Below are 22,845 nucleotides of genomic sequence, written 5' to 3' on the forward strand. Positions count from 1 at the left end.
GAGAGAGAGAGAGAGAGAGAGAGAGAGACAGAGAGAGAGAAGAGAGAGAGAGAGAGAGAGAGAGAGAGAGAGAGAGAGAGAGAGAGAGAGAGAGAGAGAGAGAGAGAGAGAGAGAGAGAGAGAGAGAGAGAGAGAGAGAGAGAGAGAGAGACAGAGAGAGAGACAGAGAGAGAGACAGAGAGAGAGACAGAGACAGAGAGAGAGAGAGAGACAGAGACAGAGACAGAGAGACAGAGAGAGAGACAGAGAGAGAGACAGAGAGACAGAGAGAGAGACAGAGACAGAGAGAGAGAGAGGGAGAGAGAGAGACCACATGAATACGTATGTAACTACAAGCCTGCCATGGCAGCCAACATGCAGCACCAGCCCAAGATAGGACATTCAGTACTTACGGGTTTTCCTACTGGTGAAGCGTTTGGTGCCGCTCACCGCCGCTAACAGCCTGGTGACCCCAGGCATGCCCGCCATCCTCGCTTCTCCTCGTAGGAACACTGTTCTAGGGTGCACACACACGGGTACCTGTGCACGGAACTGGAAACTAGCGCACAACGTCAGGCTCTGGCATACGCTGATGGGGTACACAGATCCCGGTGGTTGGTGCACACAGCAGGATAGTGGCGTACAGAGGACGGTGAAGGTGCACACGTTCGAGTACAAACACACACAAAAGATATCTGGCGGGTCTACACAGCCAAGTATCAGGAGACAAAGAATGGGGACTGGTAGTAAACCTAACCACTTCAAGGTTTCCACAAATCTACTTCGAAGTGTCTTGGGCTGCTTTGGGGTCTCCTGGAGTCATATCGAGTTTTCCATGGGCAACTTGGGGTCTCCACAGGCTACTTCAAGGTGTTCATGATGTGTCAATAAGCCACTGGCCACTATACTAACTCATCCCCTTACGTGCACATCAGATCCACATATACTGGCTGGAAAGGCTCCCACACCTGAATTATAAAGCAGTTGATGGTGACAGCAGTTAACGCAGGCGTCATGGGGTAACACCATCCCCACCCCCTACACACATCCAAACGCACACACCCCCCCCCTCACACACACACACACACGCGTCACAGCTCGGTACAACAAGCACAGGAACTATGCCAGACACCACACCTAAATGTGCGTGACACCAAGGAATGTCTTCTGCTTGATTGGGGTCAGACTACTAACGCTGTTCTTGGATACCAGAGAGGAATTAGTTTAGTCTTACTGTACTTCAAGCTGGCTCTTCCTTGAGTACACTCTGACTAGGTGGGAAAAGAGTCACTCGGAGAAGTTACTCAAACACACTACAGAGGAAAGATTGTGACTAACACACATGAATGAAGGTGCTATGTCTATGTCACGGTAGATGTGTGTGGCGTTCTTCACACTACACACACCATGTTAACTGGTGACACACGATACACGTTTCCCCCTCCACCTGATATGCCAGTCACACGTATATGAAGACGTTAGGTAATAATATTGGGGCTTCGTTATACTACACACACCTGTGACACATCTCGGACATTGATAGTTTTCATGAAACCCAGTTCATAACTGACACATTTGTGACACTAGTCCTGCTCATACATGATACATCTCGATGGCACATGAAAGATATGGATCCAAATCACAGCACATACTACAGTCACAACCAGAGACATGTATACCAAGGGTCCTCGTCAACATTGCTGAGTCACTGACGCATGAATGGCTCGCGCCATTGTCAAAATCTAACCACCAATCACTAAGACCCTTCTTACGCAACTTGAACTTGTCATCCCAGTGACACATCAATCGACGCACTTCCTAAACTAACCAAACACATCGGTGACATAAACGGACACAGTTTCTCATCACGTCGGAAACAAAAGTGACACATGTATGAACAGTGATCTTCGTCAGACCAGACACACTAGTGTCACATGAATAACACTTGTTTTTGTTATGTGTTATATAGGTCCGACACCTGAGTGGTAAGGCGGGCTTTCCCGAGGGGTGACAACAGCGATGTCCACGGAGGACTTGAGGTTCAGCGACGCGGAAGGATCGGTGACAGCTACTGAGTTCGACTGGTGAGGCTGGGCAACGCGGAAGAGCCAGCGACCGCCCCTCACTTCGATTGGCGAGTCCGAGAGCGACAACCTCTTAGCTCATCCGATTAGGCTGAGGAAGCGGAAGCGCCAGCGTCGGCCACTCAGCTCGACTGGTGAGGCTGGGCGGCGCGGAAGAGCCAGCCACAACCACACAGGTCAGTAGGTGAGGAGTAATGTAGCGGCTGCCACAACAGAGCACGATGACTCCACCTCACTACCCGACCCTCCCGCGCTCTCCCGACCTGGGTCACGCTTTCCTCCACTCCCAGTATCCTGTCTGCACTGGAGTTCCTCTGTCGCAGGTGTGGTGGCCGCAGCCCTGGACCTGGGCGATGGACCTCCAGGTCTCCAGGTCTGTCACAACCAATGTCAAGGACGGTATACCTGCCATTTACGGCACATATCAATCAGTCACCATCACTCCTTTGCTAACGTAAGCAGGTTTAACGTAATCAGAATCCTGAAAGACGGGATCTTATTGCCTGTTTCACCTGGCAGCGAACAGTATCATTGGACGAGCGCCGTCACTCTTTTTCTTCAGCGGAAAATTATTCAAACAATACATAATTTCCAGGAAAGATAACACATATCTATCGGGACTGAACATACGTCCGCTGATCATTCTGGATACAGTTATGTAGATATTAGAACAGATATTTTCTGCAAATATAATGTCACGTATGGTAGTCTGTCAAGCTGATCATATCAGCCATCAGTCCAACACTGATGAACACCCGCAATAACAGCACAACCCGTGACCTTCCTCATGTTCAATCAGTCACTGAACATGAGCAGTTCTGTTCCTCTTTCAGAATGCGGAAAAGAATGGAGCACAGATCACTGACTCCAGTGACCAGCGGGTGACCAAGCCAGTATGGTTCCCGTCCTTCTGTCGACGTCCTGGAGAGAGTAACGTTGCTGTACGGCGGCAACACACGCAGCGCCAGACCTCACGCCAAAGGGTGATATGTGCGCATATTACCATTCCCGGGAAAATCTTTTCCGCGACAACTTCTATTGATCCGTCTCCGTCGGTAAATGGGTTGACCCGATAAACACGTCGGCAGGAGCTGCACGGCATGGAAGGGAAATAAAGACCTGCATCTCTTGATGCACCACCCCGAACTTACGAGTCCAACAGCTAACATTACCAGCTTATGAATCCAGCAGCTAACAATGCCAGTTCACGTGTCCAGCAGCTAACAATACCAGCTCCCGAGTCCAGAAGCTAATATTACTAGCTCACGAGTCCAGCAGCTAACATTACCAGCTCACGAGTACAGCAGCTAACGTTACCAGTTCACGAGTCCAGCAGCTAACATTACCAGTTCACGAGTCCAGCAGCTAACATTACCAGCTCACGAGTCCAGCAGCTAACATTACCAGCTCACTAGTCCGACAGCTAATATTAGCAGAACTCCACGAAATTATCGGTCTTACTTACCTATGAAAAGAAAATTAACCTACTGTATACACAAGAGAGCCACTTGCAACAAAAACTTCAGAAAATAAACTCCCAGCCAAAGTTAACCAGTGTGTCAACCTCGTGCGCTGAATAGCGATGCACATCACATTCGACAATAAACCAGGGACATATAAAGGAACAATTGCTTCAGACAAAAAAAGTAACTGTGGCTAACAGTCAGGGATGAGTTAAAGAATGACAGTTATGTTAATAAAATACAATTTTCCTCCGGCTATAAAGACGATGCTCAGCCATCATGGGTCGTCAACGTTAAGGTCAAGCAGTAATTTCTCTCCGGCGTTTTTTTACGAGTGTCGTCGGAGCTGGCGACCCCTCTGTGGTTTTCACGAACCAGTAGATTATCGTCTCCACTTTCCTCTGCTTCCTTTTGTTTAGTATGCATAACCTGATGAAATAATTGCTTTAATCGAGTTATTACCGCATGAAAAATGCAATAATGGCCCTCATTTAGTTTTACAGTCGAAAAAGCTAGAAATTACTGCGGTCTGGGTTCCTCCCGCCGATATCCTGACGCAGGCGCGGTCGCTGTTCTGCCTTCCTCGCTGCACGTGCGCCATCTTGGGTCTGGTGCCACGGTCACAGACCAGCCAACACGGTGGAGGGGTCCGCCTGTCTCGTACAATCTCGGGAAGGATCGTAGACTTCATGGTTTTATACACAGTCCTTATATGCTTCCTTAAGAAGGTCATATATCTCATGATTCCTGCAGGATACTGGGTCCCATCCTAACAGGGTCAAATGCCTGACGAGGCCGCCTGTTGTCTCCTGACGACGATGATGGGTAGATCCTCCTATGACGTCGGCTTAGTTCCCACAGTACAGGATCACAGTGATTATCATGGATCACGATTATTACTGGTATTATCGCAGAGCAAACAATTACTGTAGCAATTTGATGTGTGTGTATGTGTGTGTGTGTCTGTCTGTGTGTTGTTGTATGATGTGTGTGTTGTTGTATGATGTATGTTGTTGTATGATGTGTGTGTTGTTGTATGATGTATGTTGTTGCATGATGTGTGTGTTGTGTATGACGTGATACTTATGTATTGGTTGGTTTCTGAGCTTTAGGATTATAAATTGCCAGTGTCATTTAGGTCAAGCTATAACGTGCAACCGAAGTAACTCTAACGACCTCTTCAGGTCTTAGAAGTAACTGCCAAACCACATACATCATGGCTCGTATGACCTGCCTCTCCCAGGTCAGGTTCAGACACCAGAGACCTGCGTACTTCCCAGTATACAAGGTCATTCTGGGCGAGACATTCTTCCCCATGAATTTGTTTGGTTTATGTAACAGTTGCAAATGTTCATCTTTGAACATTATATTGGTTATTATCATCTATTGAAAAGTTCAAACCATATATCATTACAGTTTGCTTTATTACGATTAACAGTGAGATATCATTTTATATATATATGTATATATATATATATATATATATATATATATATATATATATATATATATATATATATAGATAGATAGATAGATAGATAGATAGATAGATAGATATGAGAGAGTTTCTTTCTTGTCAATGACCCAACGACAAGCATCATGACTGCTATCAAAACACGTTATGGTAGCACCATGATGGTTTCGGTATCAGCTCATCATCATGGTAGCAATATCATCACTAGCAATGACCATCATGGTCACAATGATGTCAACATTATTCATCATCCATCATGGTACCATCATTGATTTCACTACCAGTATCATCACACACTCCCATGATGTCATCATTGTCACCAATCACTCCCATGGTAGCATTAGTGTCACCAGTCACTCCCATGGTAGCGTCAGTGTCACCAGTCACTCCCATGGTAGCATTAGTGTTACCAGTCACTCCCATGGTAGCATTAGTGTCACCAATCACTCCCATGGTAGCGTCAGTGTCACCAATCACTCCCATGGTAGCGTCAGTGTCACCAATCACTCCCATGGTAGCGTCAGTGTCAAGACCATGTACCACAGTAACATCAATCTCACCAAAGCTCTCCACCGTAGTGGTTCGATGGGTTAGCTCACACAGCCATGGTATAAGACAGTGTCTTGCTGTGAAGCCCAAGAGCAGTTGAAGCTGTGAACCCAAGGTCCATTTCCTTCATGACTCCTCCTCTCTTTCACCTTTCCTATCTTTTTAATGTGTCTATTCTAATTAAGATCTGACCTTGAAAAGCATTAATGTATCGAATACAATAGATTAAAAGCAATAACATTTTACAGTGTCAAAATTCGATGAAACTACAATGGCTACTTACTTCCACCTTAACACGAGAAATTATCATAGTCATGCAGAAGACATGCAAGGGATGCAGAAGCTACTGACGAAGGAACATGCAGAAGTAGCAGATGGGTCACTATGGAACACCTGAATGCTTACTCACCCCCTATGAATTTCGGCGGCTTGACGTAGAAGGGCGCCACCCCGAGGAAACAACACGAGCGTTTCCTGCACCTGGGAGCTGCCTCCTTCATCCCCCGTCAGGAGCTGCAGGAAGGCCGACTCTCGACTCCTTCATGTCCTACTGTAGGAGGCTCAGGAGAGGGCCGACTTGCGGCTGACGGCTGCTGCTGCCCTCATCACGTCCAGGTGACTGTGAGAACCAGGAAGTGATAGTGATGTCATGATACAGTAAACATATGAGATATATATATATATATATATATATATATATATATATATATATATATATATATATATATATAGAGAGAGAGAGAGAGAGAGAGAGAGAGAGAGAGAGAGAGTTGTCGTTTATGTGTGAGAGGCACTGCATATGCGTCATCATATACACGAGAGACACCTGCATATGTACCGTCGTGTTTGTGAGCATTTATGTGCCAACGTATGTGGCAGAGCACTTTATATGTGTCATCGTATAGGTGAGAGACATTATATGTACTACCGTATGTATGAAAGACACTGTACATGTCAGTCGTAAGTATGAGGGACGCTGTATGTGTGTCATTGCATGTGTGAGAAATATCTGTATATTATATCTCTAACATCATTTTTCACTCAAGTTGTCTAAGTATCCATCTACTTATCTCTCGTGTCGCTTCTGAACTGACATATCAAATTCTCTCCCTCAGCACTATGTATCTTGTTGAATCTATATCAGTTACTCTCACACTGGCAAGATCGTTTCATTTTCTTTGAATCCCCCATCGAGTCAGCAGAATTTACTAATAATTCGCACATTAACAAACAAAAAAGAGTGTAAACATCCTTTATATACGGTATCTTAACCAGAATGAATCTTTGCTGGAAAGGAAAGAGGAGTTAGTAAATATATTCGGTCATAGAAAGGAAAACATTAAATCAGCGAGTAGTAAGAGGCACCAGAGAAAACGCGGGTTTCAAGAATGCTAACGGGGAGACTACTACATTGTTTTCAAATATTCTCTTTGCATGTTACTTCCTTGAATAATATATCACGGACGCCAATAGAAGAAAAAAAATCTGTTTTAACATTGAATTGCCAAAATGATTGGCTGAAATTCTACATCAAACTTAAAATGATCCCCGCTTTCCATTCATTGTTGCATCTGCCTCATTCATTTCCTCCTTATCATCTATGCTCCTTTCCTTTCCCACGTTTCACGATTCTTCATTCATTCTCCACTTTCTCTGTCCCCATCTTTTCATTTTTTCTTCCCTTCCTTTTCCCCTTTTCATCTGTTTTTTTCTTAATCTCTCTCCATTCACATCTCTCGCTCCCTCTCTCCCGCTTTATATGTCTCTTTGTCTTTCGTTTTTCTCTTCCCATACTGTTTCATTTCCATGACCACCTTGAAAAAAAAGAGATAAAAAAAAAAAAAAAGAGTTGGTCAATGTCGTCCAAGTCATCCCTAACACTGGTCCGTTTTCTCTAACGCTTTCATTGATTCTCCATTTTCATTCATATTCTCTGCTTGTTTTACTTCAAATATATATATATATATATATATATATATATATATATATATATATATATATATATATATATATATATATATATATCTTTTCTTGCGTAGAGATAGCGTTAGGAGCAGACAAAGAACGAATTTATTTCCTGACATCCACCCTCTAGCTGAGATGTCTGATGTACCGAAACTATATCTCCCAAAAGACGGCTAAGCTCTGCAGACCTTCACTTGGTTTACTCTGACTGCTACATCTAGCTCAGGGGCAGTACATCACCCCCTGTATATACACCACAATTCGCTCTATCCCATGCACACCTCGCACCCTCCTGCAGGTTCGAGCTTCCAACATATCCACCGTTTTCCTTATTTTTTTCTTTATTCATGGCCCGCGTGTCGCCCCAGTAGTACGTAGTTGGGTCTCCTATATCACCAAACATATAAATCTTCGTCCTCAAAGACCTCACTTTCCACACTCACCCAAAGTTTTATCCCCACCTTATGGCTTACTTCAGCTTCCATTATTCATCCACTGTCATATCCACACCCAGGTATCTAAAACACGCAGCTTCCTCTGGGTTCTCTTCATTCAAGCTCACACTCAAACAGACATGTCTCTCCCCTCTGCTAAACTTTATTGCCTTAGATCTATACATATATCAACTCAACTTTCTTCTTCTACTTACTCTCCTAAACTCTAGACACCGTTTACCGAAGGTTCTCACAAGAGTTTACCGCCAGAGCAATATCGTCAACAAATAGCAATTGACGCACTTTCCTGCAGACCTGCCTCTCTCTCTCTCTCTCTCTCTCTCTCTCTCTCTCTCTCTCTCTCTCTCTCTCTCTCTCTCTCTCTCTGACTCTCGCATTTACCTCCTTGACCGCCCCATTATCAATCTAAGTAAACAGCCATGTACACATGACAGCCTTGCCACAGACTTACCTTAACCTGGAATCATTCATCCTTCCCTCTTCCTGCTTTGTTCGCACATACTCCTTACTGTATACAAACTCCTCGCTGCTTCTACTAGCTTTCCTGGCTCGTCATACATTCGTAACACCTTCATCGAAGCATCTCTATTATCCTTATCATATTCATCCTCCAGATCCACAAAAGGTCATTCACAAATCCTTCATTTTCTCTATTCTCACGAATATTTTTTTCCTACACTACTCCTAAATTCACTTTGCTCCTCTCTACTCTGGCGCTTTGTGCATGCCCCACATACACAGTGAGGTCATTTAGATTAAGAATTATCTAACCTCTGAACAAAGGGTTAGATATTTTCCGGTTGGTGGATGTCGCTTGACGTTCACGGCCTTAATGGCCCTGGCAGTTGATAGACTTGAAGTCTAATTGATCAACTCTAATGAACATATGACAATCATGAGGATGAATGGTAGTTATATTCTTCCCACTATGTCTACTTGAATCAATCTTTCACTGATATCGACAATCATAGATATAAGAACTTTGAAATCTTTTTATAATCATTTTTTCTGAATAAAGAAACTGCGAGGCATGACTATGATTTCAGTGTCCACAAATCATTGATAATAACAGCATGTATCACCTGACGAGCCAACAGGTTTTCTGTAAATTTATGTTTAACTTGACCATTGCGATCTCTGGTTTAGTGGCCTTCAGCAGGCGATAGCCATTAAAACCAAAATCCTGCGTGAGATAATTCTCCAGTTCTTGTTAGTTACGGCTTCCCTCATCCTTTGTCTAGTTAATTACTTTACATTTATTCTCATTAGAGATAATTGAAACAATCTCTTGTACTGCAAAAAACTCGATATACTCTTCAAAAAACCCTGATATAAATGCAAACGTACAGAGAAGGTACGTCCACCCCACTACCTTCACTGATGTACATAGATTACACAAATTGGCTTAATACTGACTGTAATTATTAGCTCGAGCGAACCCTTGACTAAGCCCAGCATGACGGACAGGACTGTGAGTGTGTTGTACAATCGATCTGGTATTCCTTCGCACAGCGAACGACTATATGAACATAAGGTTGAGATACGAAGAAAAAAATATAAAGAAAAAATTCTTGAAAGCCATTCAGACACATGCCAGAGTAACACTGTGGTACAAGTATGGCGACAGTGTTAAGTACAGTGTAGTACAACTTGTGTTACATATTAACCCTTTTATGATTAATGGTTCATATGATTACCTTAGTTGTTTTACAATGATATATTTGTGGAAAAAAAGATTTATTATTTCTTATCATTTACCTTCATGCGATGTTTTTACTAAAGCTCTGATTCTTAATTATTTTTTTATCAGATTTACGATTGATAATAAACAAAGAACGGGACAGTGTCGCAGGTACGTCCATTATGTGATCGATATAAAATACAACATGACGTATAGGGAGAGAATATCCATATACTGGAAGCAAGTCAAGGATACAGCGAGAGGAAGACTACAGCGGAGGGTGAGAGAAGAGGTTGGTACTGAGACGTGAAAAGATAAATATAGAAGATGACAATTGGTGAATGATAAAGAAATATGAAATAATCCACGAGGAGCAAAAAATGAACGCCAAAGAGAACTTAAATGAGAGTACCCACGCCAAATAATTGGTAAACGTGATATTGGTAATATCAACTCAAATGACTCCAGAAAATTAGTGATCTCTTACTCCCAAAATCAGTGATCTTTCTTATCTATCTCAAAAATTCGTTTTGGGTAAGGGGAACAACTGTGATCATTAGAAGTGAAACAGATTCGAGATACACATATAAATGACCACAAACTACCCTTGTTGTATTTTCATCAAAAGGAAAGAATAAAAAGCTTTTAATGACTTATTAGACTCTTGGGTACGACGGTACGACCCTTGAACACGACGCCACAAGTCCTGGATAGGACGTTACGACCTTTACGTATGATGGCCTGACCTTTGACCTAGCTGTTACATATCAGATCAAAAGTCTCCCCTTATTACTCCATGGGTACATACCATCGTTATCAACGGTTGGACCATTGTGGTCATAGATTAAATCTCTCGTGTGCAACGTTCGTACCGTCGTGCTCAAGGGGCCGTGCTGATGTGTTCAAAGGTCGTACCGTCGTGCTTAGGAGCCGTACCGTCGTACTCAAGGGTCGCACCGTCGAGTGAAAGGATCAGCAACCCAAAAGAGAGATCTCAGAACGAGTCCTCTTTATGCATAAACGAAACATCGATGGAGGAGGACACGGGGAAGCACAACAGAGAGATCAAGTTAATCGATCGACAGCGCAGTGTCCTTCTTAGCCCAGTTTCTCATGTTATTGATGGCAAATGGACGGCGCATTTTCCTTTTGGGCGGGAACTACATCCAGGCTGCAGGAGGTTGAAATTCATCTCGCGAAATACATATCTATAACATTAATCGTCAAGTCCTCTTTCACAGTAGAACTATGAGGAACGATACGCCAACGCGTGCCATGTCCACACAAATTCCTATGATGGGTCCACCTCAGAGCCTGATTCCTTGACAACATACGATCACATGCTATACTTTCTGGTCTTTCTTGATGTATACATATAAACTAGACGTAATTTCAACATAAATGTTCATACTTGATGTGAAAAACGAAGACTGTCGGGGAGATGCGCCATTATCCTACACGGATGTAGCATTTCTTCTGTCATGGGGGTTTTCTTTATGCCTTGTCCGGTCTTTTAGTGTTTTCTGGACTTCATCGAGAAAGCTTTTAAGAAATATCTGACCTAAACGTGGCCGAGATATATGCATATCATATCATATATATATATATATATATATATATATATATATATATATATATATATATATATATATAGGTCAATATTAGCTTTGGATGTGAATGTGTAGGTGGTGCAATCGGGCATATTACTGTGAAGCTTATATTAACCTTTGACCTCCCTGAGCGTGATGTGATGATCTTTGAGCACAACGTTACGATCTTTGAGGACGACATGATATTTGAGGACGACGTGACGATCTTTGATGACGACGTGATAATCTTTGAGCCTGACGTGACGACATTTGAGCCCCAATCCTCGAAGAAGGGATGAACAACTGGGGTAAACTGAGGGCCGGCTGCCGCGCCCAGAATTTGGAAATTTGACGTTCATGATGAGAAATAAAGAATATTGATGGAGGAGAAAACAGGCGAGGAGGAGCTGCCGGTGTGAGTTTTACACTGAAACACCTGACGGAACTTCGACTGGTATCCACGCCTCACCACACGACATATCAGGTGACGTCTTGAAGCGAGAACTTGTATCCAAACTTGCTCTGTAACTCAAAGTAAGTCATTCTGATGAATCTGAGAACCGGTCATCTGTACGACAAGCAGGACCCGTACAAGGCAGAGACCCGGCCATTCTAACAGCAAATGATGATTCAAAATAGTTCATTCGTCAGACTATGTCTGCTCTCAAGATGTCTAAGATTTCTGTTCTTTCTATTCTTTCTTCTCACATCGCAAACAGCTCGTTGGGACTCAGTGGTTTGTTGAAGTTTGATTTCCCTTCTAATTGTTTAGCAGTGACAACTAGGATATGGTCACTGACTCAGCGTCTGTATCATACGTCCAACATAAATGATAGATATCAAGCTTTACTTATGCTATAATAAATGCACTGGTGAAACATTTATCTGCAGACGGATGCCTAAGTTGTGGTCCCGGTTCACTTAAAGGTCTTCCCTACACGCAGCAATTAAAAAATGCACACCAAAGGAACACATATGATGAAGTGAAGAACATAAGTCATGCGACAACATATTCATTCAACAGAATCCATCTAGTCTGGAAATCGTGACAGCAGAAATCAAACAGACTAAAAAGAAAGATTTACTTTGATTTTCTACGTCAAAAACAAATGATAGAATAAAGTCAGCAACTCTACATCGGTGAAATATCAACCAAACAGGTCAGGCAAAGTCATCTGGCAACTATACACAAAATCCCAAAGGACTGGCTGTTCACGTTGCGTGTTGTGAAATCAGCTTTAAGAAACATGGATCAGGCGCTCATCCTACTCACGTACGAGGCACGCACTCATCCCCCTAATATTCTAAGCACGTACTTACCCTCCCGAGATACTAAGCACTTACTCAACCTCCTAGGATTCTGAACATTTATTCATTCTTTTGAGATTCTAGGGTCTTCCTCACCCTCCTGAGATTCTAAGCATGTACTCATCTTCTTGACATGCTTAGAAAGTACTCATTCTCCTGAAATACTAAGCCTGTATTGATCTTTTTGAGATTCCAAGCAGGTACTCATCCTCCTAGGATAGTAAACACGTACTCTACTTCCTGAGATTCTAGCCAAGTGCTCACCTTCCTTAGATAATAAACATGTATTCACCTTCCTCAGATACTATGTAAGAATACACAGTTCCAATTACACTTTTGAGTAAGATAGATAAGATTATGATTTTGTTCCTATTTGAATCCAATAGAAAGACAAACGAAAAGTTTTTTGGTTTCAAATTCAGAGCCACAGGGGAAAAGAAAAACTCTAGTTATCGCTTAATAACACTCATTAAGACCGTAGTAAGTTGGGTGGGAAAGAAATTGCAAGTGGCGAAAAAGCAATCACAGACCCAAAGTAAAATTATGAATATCATGAACCAGTGCCAAAAAAGCAACCAACGTGAGCCATTAAGACACATATGAGGAAAAATTGGGTGGTGTTAATTTTGGTAGAATTTCAGTGGGAAACATAAGATCTAATTGTTAAAATTTCATTGAGAATTGCACAGTGTACTCTCAGTAAAAGCACTCCTTCTATCTTGAGAAACGTGTCTTTGATACAGGCAGGTTCGGCATGTGCCCGGACACGTGAACCGAGCAAACTCGCAGTGATGTCTGCAACACTTAAGGTTCAATAGATTTTCCAGAGGAGGCAAACTAGGTACGCAATTCTAAAAGCAAATCCTTAGAGTTCATGACTAACGAACGCCACACGCGTACGTATGTGTGCGTTGTCATCCAGGAATGTCCCATGTCAGCCTGTGGCAGGATCAATACGACACTACTCCAGAAATGAAAATAAACCAAATGACGAGAGTAAAGGGGGAAGGTGTACTCAAGGTCCGGGCAAGTCTTAGCCTCCAGACTTATCCTGAGGAAGCCAAGGTCTTAGGTTTAGCCTCAGATGTGACTAATTCGTAATCGTAAACCTCAGCTGCAACAACTCAGATGTAAAGTTACCCTCGACCACAAACACACACACACACACATATATATATATACTCCTTTCTAACTTTTTCCATACCATTGTCCTACATTATCATTGGATAACGCAACGTGATTCTAATGATAAGTTAGTACCATCGTCCTCATCACACAACTCCCGATGATGACCTGCCTCCGACTCTCGCCAACATGTGGAGAGTTTTTAAGAAGACTCGGGGGGTATAAAGTCCTGCAGAAGACTCGGGGGGTATCAAGTCCTGCAGAAGACTCGGGGGGTATAAAGTCCTGCAGAAGACTCGGGGGGTATAAAGTCCTGCAGAAGACTCGGGGGGTATCAAGTCCTGCAGAAGACTCGGGGGGTATCAAGTCCTGCAGAAGACTCGGGGGGGGGGGGTATCAAGTCCTGCGGAAGACTCGGGGGGTATAAAGTCCTGCAGAAGACTCGGGGGGTATCAAGTCCTGCAGTTCCACGAAGAGATTTACATTTCGAGCTTCGGGTCTTCGTGGATTACTGTCATACGTGACGGGGGTAGCCTTCATTTACCTGATGACACAAATTTCAAAATGAAAGGTTTCAATTCCCCGTCTGGGTCAGGCACCTTGACCTCCATTGGTAATGTTTCAGGCAGATGTGCATGACAGTTGAGTATATTCATGATCTCTCAGACGAGAGGCCATAAGCCTGGGAGAATGAGTCCTCACTAAGAGATTATTACGGGCACAATTCCCTGTGAGGAGGAGCAAGACAGAGGGACCGTGATGTCTGTGTTGCTGGCGGCGACGGGGACTTTGGTTCAGATTGGGGTAAAAAAAGGAATATTTCCTTTTTCTTTCAGTAGACTCTGGATCAGATACGGAGGAACTGAGAAATTTTACCCGTCCTTGTGGGTTTCCAACCCCAGAGCTACATTGTCCGACCTTTCATTCACGAGTTCAATCTCACCTCCTTCAGGATAGAGACCCGTCGATCGTCACACCGCTGGCCACCTAGTAAGCAAGTGAGTCAGACATGATTATTGTCGTCCAGCTCCGCCTAGATACTGAACCTGAGCCCTCTGGCATGCGAGGCAACTATTCTGCTGCCGACACTACAAGTTCCCTCCTGAAGGTAATACTGTATCAGGATGATAAATTAGTTTTTTTTAATATATTTAGATGCTGACACTTATTTGTTTCTCTAGAATGTAAAGCAGCACAGAGCCAGTATGTGTGTGTGTGTGTGTGTGTGTGTGTGTGTGTGTGTGTGTGTGTGTGCATAATGGTGGAGACTGTCTGGTACCATACTGAGAACATAAAAGTATTGCCCTTCAGACTCCTCGCTCCACCCCCGAGTTTCTCAATATTTTCAGGATTCTGTTTTGTTTACATAAGCTCCCACTCATACATCGCTTGAGGGTTTTGCATGACAGAAGATGACTCCTGCAATAACTGCCGGGACACTATAACAAGCCACACTTGGCAGTGGGACCCGGGCTACCGTCACCTGATCAGAGCTTAGTATACCAAGGGAGAGGAGGCGGGAGGGGGGCAGGACCTCACTTTCTCACTCCACTACCTTCGCACCACTGGGCAGGGCTAGAGGGGCAGGGCAAGGGGGGATGATGGGCCCCAGTGCCCCTCACTACTGAGCCCTACTGCGTGTCGCTTGGCTTCTCCAGATGTTTACCCTCTTCCATCAAGTCATCCCTCCCTCCATTACCACGTTGTTTACATTACGCTCTTTCGTTTCCATGAACGTCACAACAACTGGCAAAATTGTTACCTGGGGGCTACCGTGTCCTTCACATTCACCAAATACCAGGGACTGTGACGGAGCAGGAAGAAAGTGGTAGACAAACAGAAAAGGACACGTAATCCTTAAGACATTCCCTCACAACAGAGGGAATTCCACTCATAACGCATCAGACCCCGAGCACAAACACCCTATGTAGGCTAGATTCCTGACTGTGTGAGAGTATGTGAACCTCTACTGTGGTGATGACCTATACCATACACATCAAGAGTCCCTTCTGTATCTGATACTTGGTGGGTGTGTGAAGGATTGTAGGTGTTCATCTGCAGCCCTAAGGGGAACACCACCATCCCTACAGTGAACACCATCATCCTAGAACACCCAGCCGGAGTACACAATGAGCACAGCAGGAGGGTCTTTTGTGGCGAACATAAAGAAGGATGGAAGTCACTGCAGACTTCCTACAATAAACATAAACGTAGAGGGTTTTAGACGGAACAGGGACGTGGTATGTATAATGAGGACCTCATGATGAATATTAGGGAAGAGGCCTCGCGATGAACATAAGGAAGGAGGTTCCGGGATGAACAAGAAGGTATGAGCCCTATAATGAACACAAGAGATAACTCCGGTGTATGAGGCAGGCAGGACTGAGGCTCAGTAATGAGCACACTACAAAAGGCAGTATTTTGAGAGGTCCAGTCTGAACATAGTATGTGGGACACAAGGACCGAACACTGTAGGAAATAGTGGCTGGAAACCCCAGCATGAACGTGGTGTATGGGAAAGGAATGGTAGCCTGGAGGTAAACGCCTTACAGAGGAAGGTGCACATCATAGAACAAATTATAAGACCCAGATGTAGGGACTGGGGATTAGGGCGAAGTACAGGAAGGGGTCCTTGGTTAGATAACTTTAGGGACTTTGTACGTGGTGTCCAGAGGGATAGAGAACGGGTTTGAATTGTCCTAGAGGTTAGAAGGAGAAGTCATCCCTTGTGGAGGAGAGAACGGGATAGAGGACTCAGGACCTCCTATGGTGGACAGGTCAGGGATAGGGGACCGACCGCTACTCATCCCAAACAGCGAAAGGTCCGCACATTATGGTCACAATTTGTCTCCTATAACTCAGGTAGCTAGCGAGGGGGAGGCCCGGCAAGAAACATAATTAAAACCTTTTTTTCGCCAAGCTCTACTGCCAATGAGGAAGCTTCTTACGGCTTTAGTGTCCGGAACGTGTTATTTTGATGCAAAATTCGTGAAATTATGGTTAGCACCAGACTATTATTCTTTAGCGAATTCCAGCCTCATTATGCATGATGTAGATAAACTAATTACCAAATTACCAAACTAATTACCAAATTACATTTAAACGTAAATGAAATCCATCCTAAGGGAGAAGACGTTGAGTGGAGGATGATATATTGAGTAATGAGGCTGTGTTTATTGATCAATGGGGTTTGGTGTGTTAAGGAATGAGGATGTGTATAATGAGTAATGAGGGCTGGGTTGCTGAGGAATGGGAGTTGGCATGTTGAGTAATGGGTTTCGTATGTTGTGTGATGGGGGCTGGTATGTCCTTGGTATGTGAGCTGGCGTGTCTCACCTTTCTTAAAGCCAAGGATATAAAATAAAGTAGAAACTTTGTCTCACCTGAGTAGATGAGCTATGCTTCCTCATCCCCCCCTCTTGAGCACAGGTCACTGAAATGTTTATTCCAAGGTCTAGTTATCAGCTCGTGTAGCAGAAGACGTCGAGGTCATCAGTTGCCTTACATTTGCTTTGTCCAGCAGGAGGGTGGTGAGGGTGCGGGCGGATATGTGGTAAAGCTGACACCAGCCAAGTCAGGGAGACAGGTGGAATTTCTCCTCAACTGCTTTGTTTTCCATCAGACGCAAGCAAGAACCATACACAAACGTGTGGATCATAACCCTTGTTGATGGAGTGTTTGGGGTAACCCTCGCTGATGGTGTACCTCTGGGGTAACCTTCATTGATGGTACCTCTGGGGTATCCCTCACTGATGGTATCTTTGGAGTAACCCTTGTTTATTGGCACCTCTGGGGTATCCCTCAATGATGGTACCTCTGGGGTAAGCCTCAGTGGGGATGAAAAACAACATACGACAATTTCCGGAGTTCTTGTTATTCCGCGAGTTTTTATCATGGCGATATCTCTGAGGCTATTCAGGCTGACGCTCCCCGAGGCGAGGGTCTGAGTAATGGGCCAACTCCACGAACAACTACCAGCCGGTCCGATAACCCGAGCAGTTCCGGCCGGGTCGGGGGGGCGACTTAATAATCTGACTTAAGTCGATCTTTGTGACGCTCTCGTCGCTTCCTCCCTTCCGCCTTTCCTGGTATTCCTCTCCCACGACGTCCCTTCCCCCTCCCCCTCCCCCCACTCTCCTCCCCCTCCCCCTCCATAATTATCAGAGGGGGGGGGGAGGTTTCGGCCGCCCCCACTCCCTCTGTCGGGCTAGGGAGAGTGGCCACCTCCGGCAGGTGATGGCAGGGATACTCTGTGTTTCACGGACTGTGGGTCCGCCATTTTCCTTGACCCGGACTTAAAATGAAAAAAGAACACGACATTTGTTGTGTAAATGCATTTGATGACAGGAAAAAAGTGAGTGAATGTGAGTCATGCTGGTGAGTGTGTGGGTCATGAGTATGACACAGGTCACGAAATGTGAAGCCAGTGAGGGGAATTTTGACATATGACACTACTGGAGCGATGAGGCAGTAAGAGACGACTGCAACTGGCTTATGAGGAATATGAGAAACTCATCCCTTCAGGAACGCAGAAACTCATCCACTCAGTAAACTGTCAGATCCGTAACTCATTCATTAAGTAACTCCTCAGCTTAGAACTTGACCGTCTCAGTTGATCATCTCACTCATCGCTGAGCGATGCATTCCCTCAGTAATTCCCAGACTCAGGAGCTGTCAACCAAGTCACTCCTCCGTCTCAGAATTAGTCATCCTTACCTTCTCCGTCTCTCGCACTTCTCTCTGTTGCAGTTCTCTTCTTCCATCCATGATCAATATTCCAGGTATTTCCCATACCTGTCATTCCACACACGTCATGCATAAGCTTAATGACATTCCAGCAGCACAACGGTACAGTAGAGACCACTCCAGAATAAGAGAATCAGAATGCACGTGCTCAGCTCTAACACCTTAGAGACCTGGTCTTAAGGTTTTTGAATCACTTACAATGTCTTCACGTCCTTGAGCAATGGTATTGAACCATTGGATAACTGGCATCATTGGACACACTTACACTCAATGGAAGGCCAGGACGATCGCGCTGGTATGAGAGCGATCCAAGAAATATTTTCCTTCACTAGGTATTCCGCCTCCGCCACCCTGCCACCTTGTAACCCTGCCTTCTCTCCGCTCGTGTGCCCTACCATTTAACCACATTGTCACCTAACTGCCCAGCCGCTTCGCCGGTTCTGCCCCCACTCCTGTACAGTGCATCAGCACCTTACAATCTTCTTCTTCCACGATGGTTCTGCACATGAGTACTCAGCACCTCAACATATCAGCAGGAACACACAAATCTCTCAGTTCACCATGTCCTTCGACGCACCGATCCTGTGACACAGTCCCAAGTCCTCCCACACGCTATTCCTTCGGCATGTTATTAGCAGTGCTTTCATATACTCCGAACTCAACCCTCTAATTCCTAGCCTGTACCTTCAGCAACGTCTGTAGCTTAGTACTCGTACCCCAGTGGTGAGTGGACGCGTGACCACAGACGAGAAGGGGAAGGGGAAAAGAGAGTGAGACACTAGCTAGGGGTATGGCATTCCTCTGTTAACACGCTAACCTAAGTAAAATCCACCTCCCTCCCACACCCGGGCTGGACACTGGCCAGATACGCTATCGTACAATCTTCAGAAATCTTTATACCTTCTCTTCAGCTGAGTACTTCACTTGACAAGGTTCAGACTTTATTTCTCAGAGATGTCATGATGCTGCTCACTGCTTCATAAATTTCACACTAGGTGGGGATTCTCCCAAGGAGGGATATTCTTCACAGTAGGTTTTGTCTCGGTTTTCTCAGCACGAGAGAGAGAGAGAGAGAGAGAGAGAGAGAGAGAGAGAGAGATTTTCTTAAGGTATCAGATAAACTTTTAAGTTAAAAGGAATATATCTTCAGCTTGCTAGTCTAATTTTCATCCCTTCATTGATCCATCTTTCTACTTGATCCATCTGGTCGTAAGTCTATCCACTCTGGGATCACTTGATGATCCACTTATCCACTCATCAGTTCGTCCATTCAGTTGATCAGTACAAATAGTCATTAGTCAGTCCACCTACTGATTCAATTATCCACTCGACCATCCTTCCATCCACTGATCTATCCATCAATTCCACAAACTAGTCACTCCATGATCCATCTTTCTAACCATTCATCTGTCCGTCAATTGATTTGTATCTCTCTCCATTAGCGTGGCTGCCTGCTGATCCATCTGTTCACTGATTGGTTCATCCACCCGCTAAACTGCTCTTCAAGTCATCGTGGGAGCAGTAAATACAGAAAAAGAAATGCGAATGAATACTGTAATTCATAATCCTCCAGAGAACCGTAATAGGCCATATCAGATTTTCAAGGATGACAATCAAGGACCAACTTGATGGTGCAGGAAGCTGAGGACTCAAACGCCTCTGAGAAGATAAAGCTTTGATAATGAGAGATTCTGTTTACAGAATCTCTCACTCTCAGCGTTCAGCTTCAAGATCATAAGAGACAAAAGGTCTACTGGCAAACATAAGAACAGCATTCAAGTATATGAGTGTGGGAAAATTCAACTAGCTATACACATGCTAAATTAGGGAAAAGCTAGAATATTCCTCTCGAGCTTAGTCACCACACTTAACGAAGCACAAAACATTAATACAGAAGGTCCAGAGGAGGGCAGCAGAGATGGTATAAAGAACGAGACAACTGAGGTACATAGGAAAGGCAAGAGACACTCAGTTTCTCCACCCTGGTGGAGAGAAGAGTCAGGGGTGGCCTGATCACAACCTTAAAGTCTTTCAAACAAAAGTCCATAACGTGAAATTATGGAGTAGAGAAAGCTCAAGATGTTGCGCTCCACATGTGTGAAACTCCCTTCTCGGTCAGTGCAAATAGGTACTGACACACACACACACACACACACACACACACACACACACACACACACGTGCGCGCACGCATACCAATGCCACATTGCTCATTTTTCTCCTGTCTAGATACATACGAAGCAATAAATCTGGTTATCACTGTACAGGGCCAAACACAGCACGGCCACCGTAACGGCTTCGAGTCCCCATTTCTTTTCCCATTAAGTCGTGTTGTGGGCAGGTCGATCGCTAGGGTTTGCGTGCGCTACTAGAATTGAACCCCCGGCCAAGGTGGCTATCAGGCCAAGTAGCCAGAGAACGCTGCCACTGGTAATGACGGGCGGCCGCCCGCTGGGAACTGGAAATTAGTCGGAGGGGTCAATATTATAACGGGAAGGAGGGAGCGCTGACCACGTGGAGGGAGGGAAGGCAAAGGGTTAAGGAGAGGGTGCAAAAGGGGAAGGGGGGTTGAGGGAGGGAGAAAAAGAAGGAGGAAAGAGAGAGGTCCCTGGTATGGTTCTGCAGGTGCAAGATATACAGTGTGGACTCACCTGTGGCTCACCTGTGACCCTCCTGTGGCCCTCCTCCCTTAGAGAGTTTGTTGAATCTTTTGTAGCGACCTCACCAGCTGTGCAGCAGTCTCTAGGACGTAGCAGAAGCCTCAGCTTACTGCACTAAACGTCCTTCCTCTGGTTTTTCTGCTTCTCTTTTTTTTCTGTTACATGGTATCCCATCCAGTCGCAGTTCACCTATGATGGAGCGACTTCTCCTCCCGATCCTGTCAGCAGGGGTGTACCTCAGGGTTCTCTCCCATCACCTACCCTCATTTTCCACGACCGATCGTCCTCATCCAGCCTCTAAAGCAGGTTACCTACGCTTATGCCTCCAACCTGATACATTCCTCAACCCACTCTCTGCCGTGAAGTTGTTTCTCTTTCTGTGTTCTATAGGATACATTTCGGCCAATGCTTTCGTGGTTGTGTGTGCAATCTGAACCCTATGGTCTGGAGTAACGGCACGCAATCTGCAGCTTCTTCCAAAAGTTTTGCATGAAGACCAGCCATACGAGGATTGGCCGTGAGGTGCCGCCTTGTCCGAAACAGTAAATGTGTGATTTTTTTCCTTCATTCATCTTTCATTTTTCCTCTAACCTATATTTTCATAGTCGGTTCCGCAGACTAACGACGAACTCAAACTGATCTTCCTCTATCATCTATTCTTCTATCTTTCATCAATTTACTATTTCAATCGCAATGGTTTCGATTGGGGAGAATGCTATAGTCTGTACCGACATGGCTACTAGAAGAAGAAAAAATATATAAAGAGTGGAGAGAGAGAGAGAGAGAGAGAGAGAGAGAGAGAGAGAGAGAGAGAGAGAGAGAGAGAGAAGTTTAATACACGAAAAGAAAGATTTTTAAAAAAAAAAAAAGGAAATGGAAAAATGCAGACAGATAGACAGAGACGCAGACAGACAGACAGACTCAGAGACAAGAAGTAGACACAGAAAATCAGACCAAGGCGGAGGCACAGGCCACATGCACAGTGGGCGTATATGGTCGTAGAATCATTTTCAACTCCTGGAAGAAGGTGTTTAGGATTCTTGTGTTGGTGGCCATAACACGATGTTGACTGCGTCAGTGACCCTGGCAACCAACCAACCAAGACAAAGACTGGTGGAGGAGCCACCTACCTTCCCCCAGTCTGACGTGGTGGGGGTCGAGGCCACTAACATGAGTACCTCCTCAGGCGAGCAACAAATGGAACACATCTGGGACCTATAAATCCCCCGCTGCCCTGTAATAGAACCCAGAATACAAGCAACAGTCTCCAAGGGCAGGCTATATATACAGTTTGTATTTTTGAGTTATCAGGTTAGTTACTCATGCACAGTAGACATTCTCTTACTCTAATGTAACATAGGGAAGTTGTCAAGTTTACGAGATATCACTCCTCAGATTGCACACACACACACACACACACACACACACACACACACATTCACCTTGAAACCGGTTCTTCGTCAAAAGTATCATCAGATCACGTGAGGATCATGAGAGAAGCAAATTGTATCCTTATCCTCTGTCAACACTGCTCCTAAGTGCACAGACAGTAAGATGTTTAGGAACATACGTACGACGTGGGCTCAACCCAGAGGGACTTCATGGGAAGGGATTTCAGGAAATAGGACGTAAGAAGGAAGCACTTTAGGAATAGGAACTTCAAAAGATTGAATTTCAGGAGAGGGGACTTCAGAAGAAGGGGCTTCAAGAGGAGTGACTTTAGGAACAAGGACTGTAAGAGAAGGGACTTCAGGAGAAGGACCGTAG

At 44.6% G+C, this 22,845-nt stretch overlaps 1 protein-coding gene across 2 annotated transcripts in view; it reads right to left on the minus strand.

Moving 5' to 3' along the window:
- Positions 1 to 22,845, minus strand: part of LOC139755847 (inactive ubiquitin carboxyl-terminal hydrolase MINDY-4B-like) — a 104,571-nt gene that overhangs the window by 66,920 nt on the left and 14,806 nt on the right. For both annotated transcript variants that reach the window (XM_071674461.1, XM_071674460.1), the window contains one exon: positions 5,959 to 6,168. In XM_071674461.1, the coding sequence (XP_071530562.1) occupies positions 5,959 to 6,049 (91 nt within the window). In that variant the 5' untranslated portion in view covers positions 6,050 to 6,168. The remainder of the gene's footprint in view (positions 1 to 5,958; positions 6,169 to 22,845) is intronic.

The sequence above is a fragment of the Panulirus ornatus genome, chromosome 20 (assembly GCF_036320965.1).
Source record: "Panulirus ornatus isolate Po-2019 chromosome 20, ASM3632096v1, whole genome shotgun sequence".
In the NCBI taxonomy this organism is placed as follows: Eukaryota; Metazoa; Arthropoda; class Malacostraca; order Decapoda; family Palinuridae; genus Panulirus; species Panulirus ornatus.